Source organism: Salvelinus fontinalis, chromosome 11 (genome assembly GCF_029448725.1).
Source record: "Salvelinus fontinalis isolate EN_2023a chromosome 11, ASM2944872v1, whole genome shotgun sequence".
Lineage (NCBI taxonomy): Eukaryota > Metazoa > Chordata > Actinopteri > Salmoniformes > Salmonidae > Salvelinus > Salvelinus fontinalis.
In genome coordinates, this window is record NC_074675.1 from 25,303,618 (window position 1) to 25,324,706 (window position 21,089).

The 21,089-nt window shown below is 43.5% G+C and overlaps 2 protein-coding genes across 5 annotated transcripts; both read right to left on the reverse strand.

Moving 5' to 3' along the window:
- Positions 1–125: 125 nt before the first annotated feature.
- LOC129865368 (cAMP-dependent protein kinase type II-beta regulatory subunit-like) lies at positions 126–6,647 on the reverse strand. The gene is made up of 11 exons (XM_055938111.1): positions 6,028–6,647; positions 5,413–5,448; positions 4,897–4,949; positions 4,522–4,605; positions 4,290–4,396; positions 3,788–3,941; positions 3,372–3,473; positions 2,632–2,706; positions 2,465–2,533; positions 2,119–2,263; positions 126–1,932 (listed from the first exon to the last, which is right to left on the reverse strand). The coding sequence occupies exons 1-11, from the start codon at positions 6,302–6,304 to the stop codon at positions 1,826–1,828; spliced, it is 1,209 nt and encodes a 402-aa protein (XP_055794086.1). The 5' UTR covers positions 6,305–6,647; the 3' UTR covers positions 126–1,825.
- A 411-nt stretch (positions 6,648–7,058) lies between these two features.
- LOC129865367 (phosphatidylinositol 4,5-bisphosphate 3-kinase catalytic subunit gamma isoform-like) lies at positions 7,059–19,124 on the reverse strand. Of its 4 annotated transcripts, none has more exons than XM_055938109.1 (19): positions 18,927–19,124; positions 17,902–18,301; positions 17,530–17,792; positions 16,989–17,346; positions 16,487–16,782; positions 15,765–16,279; positions 15,307–15,541; positions 14,354–14,563; positions 13,889–13,970; positions 13,689–13,792; positions 13,360–13,506; positions 13,188–13,278; positions 12,906–13,036; positions 12,265–12,376; positions 11,898–12,055; positions 10,919–11,765; positions 10,540–10,624; positions 8,037–8,913; positions 7,059–7,952 (listed from the first exon to the last, which is right to left on the reverse strand). In XM_055938109.1, exons 2-16 carry the CDS (start codon positions 18,287–18,289, stop codon positions 11,484–11,486), a joined length of 3,372 nt encoding a protein of 1,123 aa, XP_055794084.1. In that variant the 5' UTR covers positions 18,290–18,301; positions 18,927–19,124; the 3' UTR covers positions 7,059–7,952; positions 8,037–8,913; positions 10,540–10,624; positions 10,919–11,483. The 4 variants fall into 4 exon arrangements, with proteins under 4 accessions (XP_055794084.1, XP_055794083.1, XP_055794085.1 ...); XM_055938108.1 differs by having other exon boundaries at positions 10,486–10,624; XM_055938110.1 differs by lacking the exon at positions 10,540–10,624.
- Positions 19,125–21,089: the final 1,965 nt, after the last annotated feature.

Sequence of the window (21,089 nt, forward strand, 5' to 3'; positions counted from 1 at the left end):
GCAGACAAAGCCATAGTCAAAAATAAAGGCACAGACTGTCTTTGATAAAGGTTTGTAAACATGCATGCATTTGCTGTTTGCTTTTACCTGTGTGATAGGTTTTCCAACAGTAAAAAATGCAAATGTTCAATTATTTATACAAAACCTAAGTTTATTGCAATGGAAATTCAAATAACAGTTAAGATACTGAAAATACTTAGGAAATTAGGCGTGTTGTAACAATATTACAAAAAAAGGGGAAACTGCAAAGCAAGTGTCGGTGTGGAAACTTAAAAATATATTAAATTAAACAAATTGAACTCTGTTTTTACACACAGAACACAAACATTAACACCATGAAACAAGGAATGGCAGATACCTGTTGTTGGCATAGGTAATTATGTGCAGAGGTAGGCAAGATAAATCCTTTCAGTTGACTGATAAAACTGGTTTAGAGATTTACTTGCATTGAAGGTTGAACATCTATCTGACAATGTATTGGCAGGTTAAAATAATGACATTTATGAAATCTCTGGTTCAAAAAGGCAAATACGGTACTAAGCTATTAAGGAGAGCAGTGCGTGAATGACAAAAACAACAAATATTTTCTTTTTTTAAACAGACTGTACCAAAGAAACTATGTACCAAACGTAGGTCTAGCAGCAATATGCAAAATGCTAAGAGAATTTCCCTATCTGATATTTCCCTTATGAAGACACTGAAGACACTGTCTGTTTAACCTGTTGGAAATTTTGAGCTCAAAATCAGCACTCCAAAACACCCACTGATACATCAAAAATCACGTGGGAAAAGACACTGTGTCTAAGAAACACCCTCTGACAATTTATTAACAGCTTATAACACAATAACTAGTAAAAAATAAAAAAAATGAAGTAAGCAACACAGTCCATTAATGAATTGGTTCTGTTTAGACCAACTTCACATATGGATTTGTTAGGAAATACTGCCTTTTTTTTTGCTACAGAGCACCAAGTTGTGTCAATGTCCCATTTGATTTAACAAATATAATACGTTAGTTTAACAAATGATTGGCTACTAATGCTCTTTACCAACTAGATCATAAATGCTTAACTCAGGACTATAGCACTATTAAACTTCCAAGTACAATATGCATTGTTCCAATTTAATCAAAAACAAGTTGACAACTACAAGTGAAAGGTACACTGAAATATACCACTACCAACTCTATGTTGCTTTTTCCTTCTGGGAAAAACTGTTGTTTTCATATGACATAAATTGTCCAGCCTAAAATGTTCCTCTAAAAAGTAGCTAATACACTTGGGAGATAAGATACAACAAGTATAATCTTATTTCATTATGAATTCATATGATTGTGGTAACATTTATAGGCAACAATAACAAAAATAGCAACATCTTTTTAAAGTGTTTTTCCGTGAATGCTGGACAATGGATTGAATCAAAAGCCGTAACGTAGTTCATCTATTAGACAAACCTGATAGAAGTGTGTCTTAATATGTACCATTTGGATATAAGGCCCAGGAATGAATCTGAAGGTCATTAACAAACACCACTATGTTCATGTATCATACAAAATACTAAAACTATATAAATGGGATTCATCTCATATGAAGAATGAGTTTCCAGTATGAACAAACCTCGATCTAAAATGGTCTGATTGCTAATACTGTAATATAAACACAGTGGGTGATGTGTGTTAAAGCAGACTGATAATAAAGCAGATCAGTACCAGGGGTATTTGGCCCCTCAGGAGAGTCTAGGAGTCCCTTGTTATAAAAACATCACGTCTCAGCTGTCTTTGCCGAGTGTACTCTATCACGCGGTGTCGTTGTCGTGAACGCCGGTGTTACTTCCCGAACAGCGCGGCCAGCTGCTCGTCGTAGTCGACGATGTTCCTCTTCATGATGTCCATGCAGGGGCCCAGCAGTCGCTCAAACGCCTGCACGTCCATCACTAGAACACACGCCATCACCGCACAAACACAAACATAGACAAAAAACACAAGGACAACCATATCAGCTGCAGCTAACGTAGCAAGGCTATTGGATATCAGCTAGACTCGAGAGCATGAGTATTGACAATGATACAATTCCTGGAGTGCAGCGCTCTTCCAGCTGATTGCAGTCTTTATCTACTTACCTAGACACTTGACGTTTCCTACAGCGTACGCTGAAGCAGCCCGGGGCTTGTTGGTGACCAGAGCCAGCTCTCCAAAGTACTGTCCCCTGGTGCACATGGCAATCTCTACCTCCTCTTCCACCCCTTCTCCCTCCTCCTTTTTCAACTGGGGGTAACAGACAGTCAGACAATACGAGGCATATAGTGCTTTCAGTAGAACAAACAGTACTATTGACATGCTCGGCAACGGTGCTTACCAGCTCATTCTAACCTGTTAACACTAACTCAAGACATATTAACATGTCCATGAATACGTATCAACAGTTTCAAGAACGGTAGAGCATCGAGAAGCATAGAGTAGCCTTACCTTGCTCGTATTCATTGTTATTCGTACTTGACCAGATTCTACTATGTAGAAACAGTTAGCTGTGGCCCCCTGGCAAAACAACAACAGTTAGTTAGTCATTTGAGTAGCACCTCTTACATTTTACATGGACTTTCTCCAAATACAGGGATAATGAGAGAGAGAATTACCTGCGCTATAATCTGTTCTCCGTCAGTGTAGGTCTTGGAGGATAGAACATCCACCACACACATCCTCTCAGAGACCTGTCAGGACAAGAGAGAACAGTTGTGATAGCTGCTATAATGCTCGACAGATGGGAGATAAACACGTTGGTACTGCAGATATACACTACCGTTCAAAAGTTTGGAGTCACTTAGAAACGTCCTTGTTTTTGAAAAGAAAAGCAACATTTTTGTGTCCATTAAAATAACATCAAATTGATCAGAAATACAGTGTAGACATTGTTAATGTTGTAAATGACTATTGTCTAATGACCAGTGACCTCTGATCAATTTGATGTTATTTTAAATGGACTTGAGCTTTTCTTTCAAAAACAAAGACGTTTCTAAGTGACCCCAAACTTTTGAACGGTAGTGTAGGTGCTTATGGTGTATATCATTATGCATTGTGTATACTATAGAATGCAATGTGTTAGAACTGTGCTATTAATGCATTATCAAGTGTCAATGAGATGTTCCAGTTTTGCGTGGAATAATCCCAAATTAGTAGTTCTGACTTGTTCTCCAGGAGCTGATTATTATTCAATCAAATAATGGTCATTTATTTGACAATCCCTTGAAAATGGCACGCAGTTGTCAATGGTTTGAGCGGAGCTGGGGGTCTCCTTGCCCCCCAGCAGGCAAATCGAATGCTCTGCACCTTACTGAGAGGTTTTTTGATAACAATCTATAGAGATCACAGTTGATACCTGTAGGGATGTGAGCAGGGGCAGTGACTCGATGAAAGCCTCGTACATCTTCCTCTTCTTGTGGTTGTTCTTTACTATGATCCTCCTGAACGTCAGTCGGTCCTAGAGTACATACAACATCACAGGCCTCAGATCATTTCAACCAAACACCACATGACATGGTTACTCCAGTAACCAAGTTGCTTCAACCCTCATCTGGGGCCAGTTTCACCGTTTTGTCCCGTAACGGTTAAGATTATGATCTCAAGAGAGTAGGCTGATGCCTTCAGACAACCCAGGGCGTGTTGGCATGTTTTGCTTCCGGCATCACTTCTGTAATTCATTCCACAATCTACCGGGGTGCATAGTCTACCATTCAAACCTACAGTACGTAACAGCCTACCTACACATCCTCTCATCCATTTCCTTAAACCTACCATGCACCAGAGGGCTCCCACAGAGGTGGCGATGATGGTGGCAGCCCTGGGTGTGTTGTACATCAGGGCAAGCTCGCCAAAACTGCCCTGGTTGTCATAGGAACCCACCACATGCTCCACTCTGTCGGCTTTCATCAGGATGTCAAAGGTCCCTCTGGGAAAGAAGGCAACATCATAATGATAAATTCATTAATTGCATAAGTATTTATTATATGGGAAAATCTTGTATCGCACCCAACTCTGGCCAATAGTAGTGCATAATACAGGAAATAGGATGGGATTTCAGACCCATCATCGCCAGTATCAGCAAAGCATCTCAGAGTAGGAGTGTTGATCTAGGATCTGGCCATATAATCATATTCATTATGATCTAAAAGGCTATACTGATGGTAGAACAGCCCTTCTACTCTGAGAAACTTTGTGGATATGGGCCCTGGGATCAAAAAGTGCTGTTCAGACTGTCTAGTCTGTTTACAATGTCTTGATGAATCTGAAGTCCTACCTTTCGATAACATAGAAGTTGTCCCCATCGTCATCCTGGTCTATAATGTGTTCGCCAGCCTCCACTGTCATCTCAAACATTGCATCCAGTACTTGGGACATCTGCTCCTGTTAACACAACCACAGAGATATATCAGTGACACGGCACACAGCAGCATCCATATACAGTTTTTGTTGACTTTTCCTCAATGCATTTGTTTAACCTATAGTCTTTACACCCTACTTCACTTTACCGGGTCTAGATTTTTGAACAGTAGAATGTCTTTGCAGGCCTCCTGTAGTCTGTGCCTCTGCTCGTCGGTTTTAGGATGGGTGATCTGGAAGAGAGCAGAGCAGAGCCATAATTAGCATGTATTAATATAGCTACTGTATCAGGTTCAAGTACAGAGTGCAGACAGTCATCTAATCTTCTTCCCACCCTGTTTCACTCAGCACCTGACTTCTTCTGCTGAAACGTTCTTTTGTTCTTGATAAATACACAAACGTTCAACCTCAACCAGTTTTGATCAACGATGGTTTGCAGTGGTCCAGCGGCATCACATCGTTAGCTAACTTGAGGTTAAAGGTTAGAGGTCAACCCCATAGTGATGGAGGTTAAGTGATTTTACCCTGGGATCTTTGTCCTCCTCCTCCTCATCAGGGTTGAATGCTTCAGCACATACTGTGGAGAGGAACAAGAGTCATCACATTACACTTGAGTGCCTCCTTCAGATTTCACTCAGGATTCCAAGAGTGATTCCAACCACACCAAACCAAGGTGGTCACGTAACCTGCAGTGTAATCCATTTCACACAGCATTGTTTAAGCCTGTCATGTCTCTATAGGTGAACAAGCTGAACTCTAGACTGCTCCTGATACTTGAGTATTGTGTGCATTGAAAACCCTCTGGCTAGCAGACAGACATTTGTGTGATCCTGCTATAGTACTATTAACATATGTGATAGTGATGACAGCAGCAATTGCTGCTCTGACAATAGTCCCAGCCACTGAGAGGATATCATTATGCCCATCAAACACACACTTCAGATGTCATTTCCTGTCACTATGTTGAAAACACTGGAAAAGTGGGTACTTCTGTGGATGCAACATACAAAGGACATAGCTGGAATATCAAACCTTCTTACCTGAAGTTCTTCTCAAGAATCTGTTGATCACTGGAGCTAATAAAAAAAGTTACATGAAGATGAGGTGTATTTTACTATGATATAACCGTGTAACAATGTTCTGGCTTGACATATAGAGAGTATTCTGATCTAAAATCACTGTTGATTGTTTTCAGCTAACATGGAATGAATCTAGCTAGCTAACGCTACTGATGCTCACACAGGTCAGGATAGTCACTGACACTTTCAGGACATTCTTTCCACTCCACTGCCGGCCAAAGTAAACAATGGGGGTTACTCGAGGTTTTGAGATAGTAACTTAGCTAGATAGCCATTTCCCTTTGAGATTAGTGTTCAATTGCCTTTTCTTGGCCTGGCATCTGTTACCCAGAAGTAAAATTATCGCGAAAGTTGTCACTTCCCTCTGTCCACGAGGGATTCGTGGTAAAATGGTCAGTAGCTAACGTCAGCTGGGCTGACTACTGTAACTATAGTATAGTAGTAGCAAAACGTTAGCGAGCTTGACTGTCTCAGTGGCTGCCACCGTAACGTCATTAGCTAGCTAGCTAGCTATCAAGGTTAGCAGCACCACACAGGCAGTACTGACTTTTCTAGCAGAACGGTGAGGTTAGCTACCTACGAATTCCTCCTCATCATCATCTTCTTCATTTTCCGAATCAATTTGCACTGCCTCCTCGGCAAAATTGACCGATCTTCCACTGCTAACATTATCGCCAGGTCGACCGTTAGCCGAATTTCGGGCATTGTCAAAGGCGGATCCTCTCTGATTCTCCTTCAGTTGGATGAAATACTGCAAGGCAAAGTCCAGAAGGTCTCCTGGCTGATTCCTCAACACTTCCACTGTAAAGCTTTGCAACAGCTCCGTCAATCCGTCTGGGATTTCAATACTCATTTCTAATCGGTCTTTGAAGAGTCAGGAAAATAAAAACACCGGTGGCTATTTTCTGAATATAAAAAAATGATATTCCAGCTCAGGCTTGTAAGGGTTGAAAGCTCACTTGAATAATACGTCCACAAACACAGCCTTTTGCAACAAATGTTGTTGGCGTTATACCCATTCTCAATGTATGTTCATCTGTAGCTAGCTGTAGTTTGCTAATTTAGCTACCGCCTTTTGATGAAATCTGAATGAAAACGGCAGTAAAAATGCTAGCTAGCTAGCTCGCATCATTTTGCTGCTGGCTTCAGGAAACCCACGCATGTGACCCAGGTATCCATGACAACCAACCATCTAGAGATTGCGCACGCAGAATCATAGAAATAGAAGAGTGAGCAGATCAGTCACCACTTCATCTCATGGGAGCATCGTTTAACCAAACAGTACAGAATGTTTAGAAACTCTGTGATTTTACCATTCTCAAAATTCACATCAGATATTTCGAAATATTTCGTCATGCATATTGACAGTCGAGCATAGCGTTTTCCTTTTTGCATAACAATTGTCCTATGTAGGCCTACACTGTGAACAATTATTTCACAAGGATATTCCATTTTTAATTGATACCTAAATACAGCAACTGACCTCCTTAGAAGTTAATTAATAAGAAAAAGGGAGGGTTGGGCAGAGTGTTTTCTCCTCTACAGTGGAGCAGAGAGGCGATGAAGGACACATTCTGTTCAGTCGCTGTAACAACATAATATAACCATTTACTCAAATCGGATTTATTAACATAGAAATTCATATGCAAAGACATACTACACAAGGAGATTACTTTTTCAAGAATGTAATACAAAACTTTTGGATGAACAATGAAACAAAATCAAGTATGAGTTCTCAGTCTTCACCCTCCTCCTCTTCTCTCTGACAGGTGTGTGAGGTATTAGTGTGTAGTACAGTGTCCACAGACAGTAGACTCCTGAGACACTGTAGAACAGCCAGGATCAGATGAAACTTACAGGACACTGACTCCACACCTGAACTGGAGCCAGAGCTTGACCAAACCGTCACCTCCTTTACCCCTGACCCAGACATAGATCCTGACCTAGTGTCAGCCTGGACCAGATTAGAACCATCCGCTACCAGAACAGCACTGTCTCCGGCGGGTCCGGGGAGATACCATGGTTACACATGCAGCTGAGTGTGTGTGCGAGAGCCTCAAGGTAGCGCCAAGGATTGTGGGAGTAGATCTGTCTGGGCACACTCAGTTGGGCCTCTGCAGTCATCCCCGAGGCGGCAGGGGTATCCAAGTGTGACAGAGTGTGCGCGTCTGTGTTTGACGGAGTGTGCGTGTCTGTGTTTGACGGAGTGTGTGCTGTAGGAGGGTGTGGTGTAACAGGAAGTCAAAAGTCCTGCCCACGGAAATGACACAACAAGTCTCCATCACGTCTGTGTGTGTGTTTGTGTGTGTGTCTGTGTGTGCGTAAGCGGTTCTTTCTGTAGCTCTAGTCCTGTGTTTGGGCCCCCAGGTAGTATGCAGCATGTGTAGAGTATCTCGTACAGCACATACACTCTGTTCCACCTGGCCCTCTGTCTGTCCACACACAACCAGACTGTGGGGTCTGCCCCTGTCCTCTGCCTTAGAAACCCCACATTGACGAACCTGGGAGAGAGAAAACCACATAATTAGCATAGTGTGTATGTGTGTGTGTGTGTGTGTGCGCGTGTAACTATCCTGTAACCATACCTGTGAGCTCCCGGCACCAGCGGCTGGCAGAAGGTAACCGTAGCAACATGTTCCTGTCCAATCACGGCCCAGTCTGAGACAGGCTGGGCTCCACTGAGCACAGAGAACAAGGTAAGGTCGTCTTCACACACACACACTCTAACACACACACACACTGTACCTCCCCACTGCAGCCAGGAAGGCCTCCGACTGTCTGACTGATGAGAGGAGCAGAGATACTCCTAGATGCTGTAGGGTGACACACACTGTCTAACCCCTGCTCTGATCTCACACACACACTTTCTATCCCTCTATTAGCCCCACCCAGCTCCAGTACAGTTCCACCAATCAGTAGGCTGGGTTCCAGGGGTTCCGTCACCGCAAGGGCCCTGATTGGTCCATGGTCGCGGAATGGGATGGGTGTAGAGAAATCTGCATGTATGACCTGGCCCTCCAGCAGACGGGAACAGCCAATAGGGAAGCCTGATACTGCTGTGTGCAGAGCAGGGAAGTGTTAGTTTACGAAGTCGCCATGGTAACTCCAATGGGAGAGCAGCTCACAGTTCAGTTGGCTGATGATTTCATCATGAGTAGGGCTGATCCGGGTGTGAACGAAAACACTGAGTAGGCGGCACACAGAGTGGGTGTGTCTGTCTGTCCTGGGGTGTGTGTGTCTGAAAGGGAGGAGCCATGTGGAGCCACTCCAACAGTGATGACATCACTGAGCTCGTCCAATCCGAAGGCCAGCAGAGCTTCAGCCAAACGCTTGGTACCTTCCCGGCGGGCTTTTCGGGTGTGTTTCTGTATCTCCCGTAGCAATGAGGCGAGCAGCAGGACGAAGGTCTTGGAGCCGTCTCCTGTCACCGAGCTGTGTCTCCTCACACACTCCACCACCATCCTACACACACACACACACACACACACAGAGATTGAGATTTCACAATGTACTGTAAGTGTGAACGTGTGTGTGTATATGTATGTGTGTGTGTGTGTGTGTGTGTGTGTGTGTGTGTGTGTGTGTCTGTGTGTGTGTGTGTGTGTGTGTGTGTGTGTGTGTGTGTGTGTGTGTGTGTTTATGTCAGAGTATGTGAGTGGAGCGAAGCTGGAGTGTGCCCAATTTGACTGGAGAATGGAGCGAGATTCCCAAAGGCTAGAGCATCGGCCTTCTCGCCCGCTCCAATTTTGCTCCAATAGCACTCACTTCACGAGCTCTGGGCATTCCTTGCCCAGCATGCATTTGTAGTCTACTTGTGTGCTGCTATATCCCCTTACTTTAGCTACTGTCATGGAGTTCGCTAAATATTTTCGTAAAGAAACTGATAGAACACACAGGTGCTAAATCAAGGTAAATTACAAAGATGAGGACCAAGAGCAAGAGAGGGAGTGTGGTGATGTAATGTCCTAAATAATTATTGCGGAATCCGAAATGACACATATCCCGAAAGCATGATGGTGTACTTACTACGTGCACATGCTAAAAGAAAGGAACGAGGTGAGTAGCTAATCAAGTTTCATTGTAGCAAAGTATTTATACACAAAAAATCTGACCTCATAAAAGTTTCCTTCATTTTTGTTAGATTATCTATACAATAGGCCATGATTGATTTTCATATTCCAACTTTCAAGGCGCTTTCCATTTTGATTGGGTTATTTGCCTAAAAACCTTTAGGCCTACCAATAGAAGAAAAAAAGAACAACTCTGCATCTCTGCCCAGCCTGTCAAGAGCGGCCATAAGGGTTTTTAGCATCCCCAGTGGCTCTGCAAGCTTGGAGAGGATATTCTCCATTGCTGCCCTGCTCTAGAGGCACCATCACATGAGCCTGAAGCCACAGACCCTGGCCAAACTGGTGTTTCTAAAAAGGAATTCAAAGGAACTCTAGACTGAGCCTAATAAGGCATTTTTCATTTCATGTGTGTTTAATCCTAAATGTCACAGCTTATATGCGCAATTTAGACTATAATGATTTAACACAACAAACTGTTGTTAAAATGCTGAGTGCTTACTGTCCCTGACTCCCTACCAGCTGTGTTGCACTCGTAAATGCTTCACAATGTATTTCTTTGTAGGCTATAGCCTTGAAACATTTGTAATATTGCATTAATAATTCATTTTCATTCCTTCTTAGGCTCCCTGTCTGGCTGCTGACCTACTTCGTGTTTATATGCTGTTTAATAAGACATGTAGTCTATTTGAAACTTCCTACATTCACCTTTTCATGTTCATTAAAGTATTTTTCATTCAAATCATATGGTTTGGTTTCAATGCTTCAAAACCAAATAGTAGGTTCAGGTAGTCAAAAAATTGTTGAGTGTTAAATTGTGATTTTAATGAATGGAGCAAATTTGGAACTGCAGTTTTTTTCCTGGGAGCCAGAGCGGGTTTTAGTGGGGCTTTTTGTTCCACCCGCAGGGCTGTGAGGATGCGTGTTCCGTGGCGTGTCAGCAGCGTTTGTCCCGTGTGAACAGCACCTGTCCTCCATCAGGACCAAAGCTCCTCCGGATCATTGCCTCCAGGACACTCACTGTCTGCAGTACGGAGTCCAGCTGCACACACTGAAGCTGCAACCGCATCCCCATCCCCAAGACCTGAGAGGTGGAGAGAGGCTACCTATCCAGGACACAGAGACACAATTGGGTCGGCTCGAACTGGGTTACCCGGGATTCACTGGCTTCAATGTCAATAATTGGATTGCTCTGGGCTCGCGCATAAAGCCTCGCGGGCGACATGGGGTGGTGCTGCACACATTTCATATGAATTTAAGTAGCTAGCTAGCCTACTTCGATACTGCGCGCCTGATCCTCAACCTCTTTCATCTTGATGAGTTAAAGGTCACTTTATGGTAAACCTATACTGACTACATCCACGATAAAACACCCGAAATTCTGATTTCTGTGAACTCACCCTGGTGTGGAAAAGCTTCCTTTGGTTTCCTAGAGACCTCTTCCTCTGATGAGGTTGGCGAGTCACTCAGTTTAACATCTGCATGTCGCCCTCTAGCGATGGGACATAATATATAACTATATTTCTCTATGATTAGGTTTATTATGGTATTGCCACCATCCGTCATGCAAGTCGGATGTTATACAGTATTAACAGATGATACAATCAGATGCAGTGCATTAGCAGAGGAACAGGAGTCAATATTTATGTATAACTCATAAACATATGGTAAGATCAGACTTTGATCTTGAAAGTGCAAAAATAAGACCGTTACTGTATACAGTCCATGGTACAGTCAATGGGTAATTTCCTCGGAACAACTGGTTACATCATTGAGGAAGGGTTGACAAACTTTTAGATCCACACTTTGGTCTCTGACTATATCTCCCTCTCTCCTTATTTGGGAGTCCAATCAACATAGTAATCTTACCTAAAGTGGCTTACAATTATCACATATGTGGCCCATATGGGATTCGAACCCATCACTCTGGTGTTGCCAACCCATTGGCACCATAAGGGGAGCCCCCTAAGCTGAGCGTTTATCCACCCCCTGCTTGATGCCCAGCACCAGGTGTAGGAACCAGTTGAACTGCACGGTCCAGCCCTTGTCCCTGCAGATCTCTATCTGGTCCAGCAGGTGGCGCTGTGCCTCCTCCTCCGGCCGGCCCACAGTCAGCGCTTCGCGGATGTACTCGATGTCTTCTTTGCTGGTGAGCTGAGGCATGCCCGTCATCAGCATCATGGAGAACAGGATGACGAGGAGGTTGGTGTGATGCCTTAGAGCCAGGTAGGCCCGCACACACACATCCTGGGAGATCAATACTGTAGTTAAGAGTGTGAGTATGTGTGTGTGTGTGTGTGTGTGTGTGGGGGTGTTTGCGTGCGAGCGAGTTTGTGTATATGTATTTTTACCGGTTACACAACACGTTAGTTTGAGTACCTGGAACTTCTGGAAATGTGGGCTGCTCTTCTTCCCTGATGTGCCCATGACATAGAGGAAGTCAGGGGTGAGGACGAAAGGAACCCTCTCCTTACTGATACCCAGGAAACTCTTATAGTTCCCCAGTATGTGGCCAAAGTCTATGTGGAACAGGTTACCTGAGGGCAGACATATCAAGGGGGGAAAAGAATGTTATAGATAAACCACCCAATACATCAGAAACAAATTACTACATTCAGATGAACAGAAAATAACTTTCTATGGGTTCATCCACATGTGGAATGTATTCCTAATGTTTTGGCAACCACTTAACGCCAAGTACTGTATCGTGTTTGTGCTATAGGGAGATAAGGATGAGCTCTGGTACCAGATTCAGTGATCATGATGTTGTCGTTGTGTCTGTCTCCTACCCCCAGGACGTAGGTGGCCACACAGTAGCCTCCACAGGAAAACACAAACCTCTCCACCGCCTGCTGGAACTACAGGGAGGAGAGAGACGCACAGAGAGAGAAAGACAGCGAAAGACAGCGAAAGAGAGGGAGAGACAATGATGGCGAGTGAAGGGGAGAGACAGAGAGAGGGGAAGTGGTAGAGACACAGAGTGGAGGAAATGAAGAGCATTCGTGAGCTGCCATTTCGTACAACCAGTTCTGCTCGATTATTTCCACAGACAACATTGGAGCAAACACAGTGACTCAAACCGTGTTTCATCTTTCTCTATTTATCTGCTAGCGCTGTGGTAGCTTCTGTGGTATACCTTCACCCTAAAGCTATGGTGACTGCTGCATGGAGATATTTCTAACAGGCCAATTCAAAAATAGACATAGCAGAGCTGAAAATGTGGAGGTTCTTCAGCCTACACAGTCTGAGTATACGTGAATAGTGCTGCAGACAAAGCCCTGGGTAACAGGAAATGTAGCAGGGGTGTTTCCTTCCCCCTTAGCGGTGCAGTTATATCCTCTACAGCTGAGACGCTGCAGCACCGTGGGAGTAACTATAGCCAGCTACCTTTTCCTCGCTCACACACTTGTCCCGCAGCCATTGGCTGAGGATCTCGTCCTTGAACGCTCCTGTGCTTCCCACAACGCTCTGCTGGATGTTGGCAATAGTGGTGGCATCCTTCACTATCTCAATCATCCCTAGAGAGAGAGAATAAAATAAGAGAATAGGGAACAATGCTTATTTAATAAGAAATGGCATATATATCTATAATTATTTATACACTATATATTATATGTTATAATATATTATTATTAACACGTCATGACAGTGTAAAGTCAGTTGACATACCTATTTTATTCCCAGTAGAGATACAACCGTAGGGCAATAAGGACAAGTCCAAAGACTCTTCCTCCCATATGGATTCCATGATCAGCAGAATCTAAAAGGAGGAGCATTTCGTTGTCATGGGACATTTGGTGGACAGTTTTGCCTAACCCATTGAGAAAGCAAGCCCACACACCTGTAGAATGAGCATGTCCTGCCTGAGGTCATCCCCGTCCTTAAAGATGACCCCGATGGTGTCACTGCACAGAGTGGTGGGGTCAGCCCTCTTAAACTGCAGCCACAACGGTCTCTTCTTAGAGGCCATCACCTTACACTGCTCTATCTGAAGAGAGGGACCCATGTTTACAGTCAAACACAGGAGAGAATGGAAGAGTAAGAATACAATTAGTGGAGGATACAGGAAATGATGGTGAAGAAAGGGATGGAGACAAGCGAGAAGAGACATGGAGGAAAATAAGAGGGGGGGGGGGTAGAATAGAGATGGATAGGTATTATTCCCCTCACCACCAGAGCACCAGCCCGTAGACCCGGGTCATAGGGCACTCTGAAGCTCTCTGGCAGCCCAGACGTCTGCAGGTTCTCCAGCTTCTGACGCAGCTGGAACACAACTGAGCATACCACCAGGATTCATTACGTATTCATTTCTATATGATTTTGTCTTGATCTCTTATACTAGGTACGTTGACCTGAGGCGACAGGCTCACCTTGTGCAGAAACATCATATTTCTCAGCAGACATGGCCTTGATCTCCCTGGTGACTTTCTGCAGGGCTTCTGTCATCTCCACCTGTTGATGATAATGAAACGGATTATTCTTTATTCAGATCCTCGTTATCTGACACTTTAGCGACCTAGTCTTTTTAAATCTGTCTTTTCTATCCTCTAATTATTTTGCGTACAGTATATCTTTTATTGTGAGGTGTATTGAGATGTTTTAATAAAGTTATATCTGAAGAAAGATGTGGGGAAGATCCACCTGACGTGCCGGCCTCAGCCCTCGGAGGAGTCCACACAGTACCAGAGGTACCTCAACTACCTGATTGGCTACGACGTCAAAGCCCTACAGTCACATTGTAAGGAGGAGGAACTCTCCTCACCCACTCCTACTGTGTCCGATCACACATCACACCGTACTCTTGTTTACGGCTGGGGTCAAGGCTATTCACCCACCTGGCGTCTGAAATCCTGCAGCATGTCCTCTCCACAGCCTCGGAGGTAGGCTTCCAGCAGCACAGCATACCTCTGCTGGTAGTGCATGGACTGGGCTATCTCACTCCTCAGGAACCAGAAAAGGAAATGACCTATCCTCTTACTCCTGAGAGCTCTCTTCAACAGGAACCTGGCCAGGGCACTGTCATGGTACGGCTCAAACTTCACAGCCTGAAAAACACAGAGGAGCACACATATGCATTTTTCTCAAAGTAAACACATCATAAATGCAAGCAAAATGTTTCAATGAACTGTAATGCGACATTATGAAGTATCTTCCCGTTTGGGGATTTTTTCATACTCATACTGTTTTGCATGTTTAACCAAGGCCTCATTGTTGACAGTAGAGACGGTTTATTTGACTGACGAACGACACATGTAAAACTACCCACAGTTGCTCCCTTCTGGGAAGACACCAGGTAAAAAGGAAGTGTTGTCTATAAAAGTTGTTATTGTATTTTTTTCTAGTCAATGTATGAAACAACAATTTTGTTTTTATGTGTGCTTCTACACTCAGAGACAGGTAGACCAACCACCTATGACTAGGGCTACTTGGTCACTAGCTAGCACAGCCACAAAGTCATCAAATCAGATTTGAAACCTAACCTTAACCAAACTGCTAACCATAATGCGTAAACCTAACCTTAAATTAAGAACAAAAAAGCAAATGTTTTGTTTTTATGAATTTGTACAGGATAGGCAATTTTGACTTTAGGTGAAATCGCTCTGGTGAAATCGCTCTGTTCTGCCTCCAGGACAAGAGTCAGGACAATAAATGTCAACTTGCATGACTAGAGCTGGGCAACGAAATTCAGTTCCTCTTTGGCACAGACCGAATCTTGACAGGACCAAGACCGAAACACATCAGACATTTCTCAGCCAAATGTTGGTTCCAACAACTCCGACTAACTCACCTGGACCAGCTGCAGCAGGTATCTCAGGACGTCGTCGTCCCCCAGGGTCTCCAGCTTGCGTACGGCCATAGAGCGGACGTGAGCGTCAGAATAGTGGCAGTCTAACAGCTGCATGGCCAGGCCCACATCCAGCACACTACGATCCCACACAGAGCTCCTCTCCAACAGCCTATGGGTAGCCAGGACAGCCTCCTGTCTACCCCACCGCACAGAGCCCAGCAGCTTGGGGTATGCCCTGGGAGGAGACAGTAGGGAGTTTTACAACATTTCAATAAAACTCCCCAAAAATTGCACTGAATAATATTCACAGAAAGGCCTGTCAAACTCTTCTAGAAAATATATTATTTCAAATAAGAACAAGGGAGATGTAATTGGGATGAAATAAGTGGTTCTGTATTATAAACTCAGATTACTTATTCAGTAATATAGTATTAGATGACCATGCCAATCAGTTTTACCTGGGGTGACGCATACACTCCTCTCTGAAGTGCCACAGCAGCTCTTTGTCTTCTTGGCTGAGAGGGTGCAGTGGATCGGTCTCAACAATTGCCTCAAACTGCTTCCTCAGGTGGTTAGGCATCTCCCTTTGCCCCCTGTCCCCTCCCTCGGCCTCCCCAGCCTCCTTGCCCTCCCTGCTCTTGGGCAGGGCCACTGGGTAGCAGTACTTGTCCAGCAGGATGGCTACGGCCATGGAGGAAGCCTTGTCTGGGTTGGTGGCTGAGGTCAGCTTGTCTGCATTAACGCTGCTGTTGTCCTCGGTCTTCTCAGGCATCTTCCACATGTGGAGGATGAACTCTCCCTGGCGCAGCAGCGAGCGGTGGTCCACCAGCAGCAGGTTGACGTAGTACAGCAGACGACTCTTAGTCTTATTACCATCATGGCTGCTGCTGCCACCTCCAACTGGGGATCCTCCGTTGTCCTGGTAGGAGGAGGAGCCCTTAGATATCTGGGTCTGGGCCTTCCCACAGGACACCTGGGGAGAGGAGAAAAGATAATAGAGTTAAATTGTAATGAATTGAATTATGTTGTGATTCATATTATATTCTCCAAATAATAGACTGGTATTCTGCAAAAAAATCCCAGGAATAATTGCATGATCACAACAAAAATGTTGGCAAAAGCAAATATAGATACGGCTGCTAGACTAAACCAAAAAACATTATACAGTTTACCAGTTTACCTGTATGCTGAGGCGAGCCCCCTTGGGCAGGTCTCTGATGCGTATATTAAACTCCAGCCAGGTGTTCCACAGCACCTCCTCAGTGAAAGCCTTGGAGGAGGTCCTCTCCTGAGCCAGGAGCTGCTGGCCATGGAAGATACTGGCCTCCACATACACGATCAGCTCTGGGTTCCTCGGCAGGGCCGGGATGTCTATGCCCAGGACTTTAACCCTGAACTTCCTGTGACAGTCCCACAGAGAGATGGTGAAGACCCGCTCGTGGTCTTTCTCGTCGATCGTCAGCTGCTCATGGGTGCCTGTTGGAACAGAGGAATATGAATCATCTTAATCATCAAATAAATATTCCCCAGAGGAAAATCATGTGCTATAATATTGCTTATTGTGGCACAACTCTATGGGCTAGGGGAGTTTGTTAACTTTAAGAAAAGAGCATATTGTAAAGTGTAATCTATTGGAGAAATATTCTAATATGATTACTATGGGAATATTGATGCTAGTTTACCTGCCACTCCAGTACAGTCATCCACCTGTGCCCAGTCCTCTTTCTGGACCAGGTCTTGATCTGGATTAGGAGCCGACTCCAGGACCAGATGGATCTCCTCCCCGTTCTTCAGACACTGTCGGACCCAGTGGAAGTCCTTGACCGGGTGGTTCCCATAGATATACTCTTCCCTGCCACACACCCTCAGGACGTAGTCTGCCTCACACACATCCTCAGGAACTCCCAGCAGAGCCCTCTTATTGGAGATCTTCGTAAAGAAGGTCTGGAGCACCTGGACGGGCGTGTCGTCGATGGACACCTTGATGGTCTGGCTGGCCTTGTTCCTGTGAATGACCAGCAGGATGTGGCTGTTGGTCACCTAGAATAAAATATCATTCAATCTTTATTGATCCATGATACAGAGACAATGGAAATTGGCCATTTTTTGCTGTCCAAGTACCCAGCTACATCACCCAATACAGAACAGGCTGGGAGCGGGCAAGCAGCACACGGTCGCCCACAGAGCTGCACCCCTGGAGCTGCCAGGTTAGGGGTTACATACCTTGGTGAGCAGGTGCTCTGGGAGGTGCTTGGGTGTGATCCAAGGGTCCATTGAGTAGAGTTTGGGGTCCCGGTCAGCCAGCTCGATCTTGCGGGGTGTGAGGAGCTTCCTCCGGGTGAACTCCAGCTCGTCATCGTGCACGTTGCTGACGTCGGTGACGTCGTAGCCAATCAGGTAGTTGAGGTACCTCTGGTACTGTGTGGACTCCTCCGAGGGCTGAGGCCGGCACGTCAGGTGGATCTTTCCCACATCTTTCTTCAGAGCTTTAGATTCAAATACAACTTTATGAAAACATCTCAATACACCTGACGATAAAATATATACAAAACATGCAAGGGTATAAAAGACAGATTTAAGACTTAAAGCTTTTACCTTTCCAGTAGCGGATGCAGTCCAGGGTCTGAAACACCTGGTGCTTATCGTAGATCTCACACCAGTTGCCCTTCTTCTGGTAGAGCAGGATGCAGTGGTCAGGGGAGTACTTCTGATAGAACTCAGGGCACAGGTTGGTGGCTACTACCCTCAGCCACACCTGGGCTTTCACCTGCTCCACCGTCCAGTTCCCAGCCACCTCCAGGAGCAAGGTGTCCGGGCTGCGGCTACTCTTAGTGGTGGTGGGGAGGACGAACTCGATGGCTATCTGGTCCATGGCCACGGAGAAGGTGGAGGTGAAGGCTTTCATCTTTCTTCTCCTCCTCCGGTTCTCTTCTCTGAGGACTACAGGTTGAGGTTCTTCTTCATCGCTCACTTGCTGTTCCATAACACGAGTTATCTATTATCAATGAAGAATAAAATAGATTTGTTTAGATTCAAATTGATGGATGTATAAGGGATGTTAAATGTAGCATGTATAATTATCTCATGTTGGTAAACTTAGCCAAAATAAGATACTCTATCATGATATGTTATGCTTATACTAATTCAATTTTATTTTATGATGGTGCGTATGAAGCTTATTCAACTTCTTCTTTCAGATCAACTTCTCTGCATAGGAAGTTGCAAAGCAGGAAGCAAAGAGAAACACTGTCAGCAGTAACAATGTATCAACCCCATACAGTCATTGGTATCAACTCATCAAAATATGATAATGTTGCAGTAAAATTGAGCAACCAGAATTTGGCAACATTGTAAATTCCACCTAATTTCAGAACATATTTCAAAAATTGATTCAATGACAACTTGAAATTAAATTGACATGTCTCCTACACCTGCCCACAAAAACAAACCTACAGTTAATAATAAAATCATCCATTATATAAAAATACAAAAATAATTGATAAAACTTCAATGTTACAGATCGTTTCCATGAGAAAATCCAGAGCCGTTAGTTTTCAAAAACAGAAAATAACGGTATTGCCGATTACATGGGCCAGGGAAAGTCTATGAAGAAAACTTACCGCTCGGTAGGCCTAAACACACTCACGCCAGCAGCAATATGACACGGTGGGTCACTAGGCATTTGTAAATAATTGTACAATGGTCCCAGTTTCTCCTTAGTTCATGTTAAGTCCGAAGAAGTGGTACTAAAACTTTCTGTCTGCTATTCCATTCACCCCTCCCCGTGATGTGTGAAGACGAGTCCCATGCAAGTCTACATGTTGTGCTCTTATTGGTCGCTCAGAGGCGCCATAACTGTAGTTTTGAGGGAACTGGACTACAGAAACCCACATCCTAGTATTGCCATTATGATTGTGCAATTTCATTGAAAATTATCATTACTATTACAATTACTGATTTTTGTAGCCGTTATAACTGGGATAAGTATGTTATTGTATCCATGCCAAGATTGATGCGTTTATATTCCATTTCCATTGTCATATTCACTAAAAACGTTTTCTCCTGAAAAAAAAGAAGAAAGAAAGAAAAATGTCTCATTCTCTGGCATGGTATTATTTCCTACTATTATATAAATATAGCAAAGATTCTAAGTTCTTATTGAATCCCATCAGTTACAACCAATGATTTATATATTTATACTACCGTTCAAAAGCTTGGGGTCGCTTAGAAATGTCCTTGTTTTTGAAAGAAAAGCACATTTTTTGTCCATTAAAATAACATCAAATTGATCAGAAATACAGTGTAGACATTGTTCATGTTGTAAATTACTATTGTAGCTGGAAACTGATGATTTTGTATGGAATATTTACATAGGTGTACAGAGGCCCATTATCAGCAACCATCACTCCTGTGGTCCAATGGCACGTTGTGTTAACTAATCCAAGTTTATCATTTTAAATGTCTAATTTATTAATTTAATTTATTAATTTATTAAATGGCTCTTCATGAAGGCCATTCTACTGCCAATGTTTGTCTATGGAGATTGGCTGTGTGTTCGATTTTATACACAACGATTTTATGTCAGCAACGGGTGTGGCTGAAATAGCCGAATCCAGTCATTTGAAGGGGTGTCCACATACTTATATATATACTGTATATAGTGTATATTTTTAAAAAATCCCTGAAGTATAATTTTTATGAGATTACTAATGTTACTGTCCTCATTACAACAACAAAAATACGTTAATGCATGTAATTTTGTCCTTGAAAATGTTAATTGAAACAATGTAGAATTCCATTAATGGAGGACTGGGTCTACTTAGGATGGCCAATATGGCCGACCGGTGGTTTCAAAGCCTTATACTCGCCAATACAAAACATGGCCAAATCAATCCAGGGTTTATATACATCATTGGTTACAACTGCTGTCAATGGGTTTGTTAAACAATAGCGCTCTCCTCTGGTTAAGATACCATGACAATCAAGATGTAAATGACTGCATATAAAAATGTATAGATAAAAATATGAGACCGCTGGAAAATTAATTATTTGTGAAATACATTTTTCCCAGGAGCCACCATTATTGTTCTAACATCTCTGAAATCAGAGACGGAAGCGATACATCGCACGATTTTTACCGTCTATGCATCCCACGCCTTAATTTGTTTCTATTTCAATGGAAGTCTATGGGCCTGTTCGAAATTGCAGCCGCCTTTGCTGGAATCATTGAAACGTTGGTGAAATGATAACCACCATAACCATTTGCAAAAAATATATTTTCAGTTACATATTTGCTAATTCCAATAATTTTCGCTCAATATATTGCAGTTCAAGGGTTGCTATAGGCCGCTGATCCTAGATCAGTCTTTACGATTAAGAATTTGGGCAGTGAGGTAAAGTACTTAAGTGAAAATACTTTAAAGTACTACTTAAGTAGTTTTGGGGGGTATCTGTACTTTACTTTACTATTTATATTTTTGACAACTTTTACTTTTACTCCACTACATTCCTAAAGATAATATTGTACTTTTTATTCCATACATTTTCCCTGACAACTGAAAGTACTCGTTACATTTTGAATGCTCAGCAGGACAGAAAAATAGTTACATTTGCGCACTTATCAAGAGAACACTTGGTCATCCCTACTGCCGCTGTACTGACGGACTCACTAATCACAAATTCATCTTTTGTAAATAATGTCTGTGTGCCCCTGGCAATCCGTACAGTTTAAAAACAAGAAAATGGTGCCTCTGCTTTGCTTAATATAAGGAATTTAAAATAAT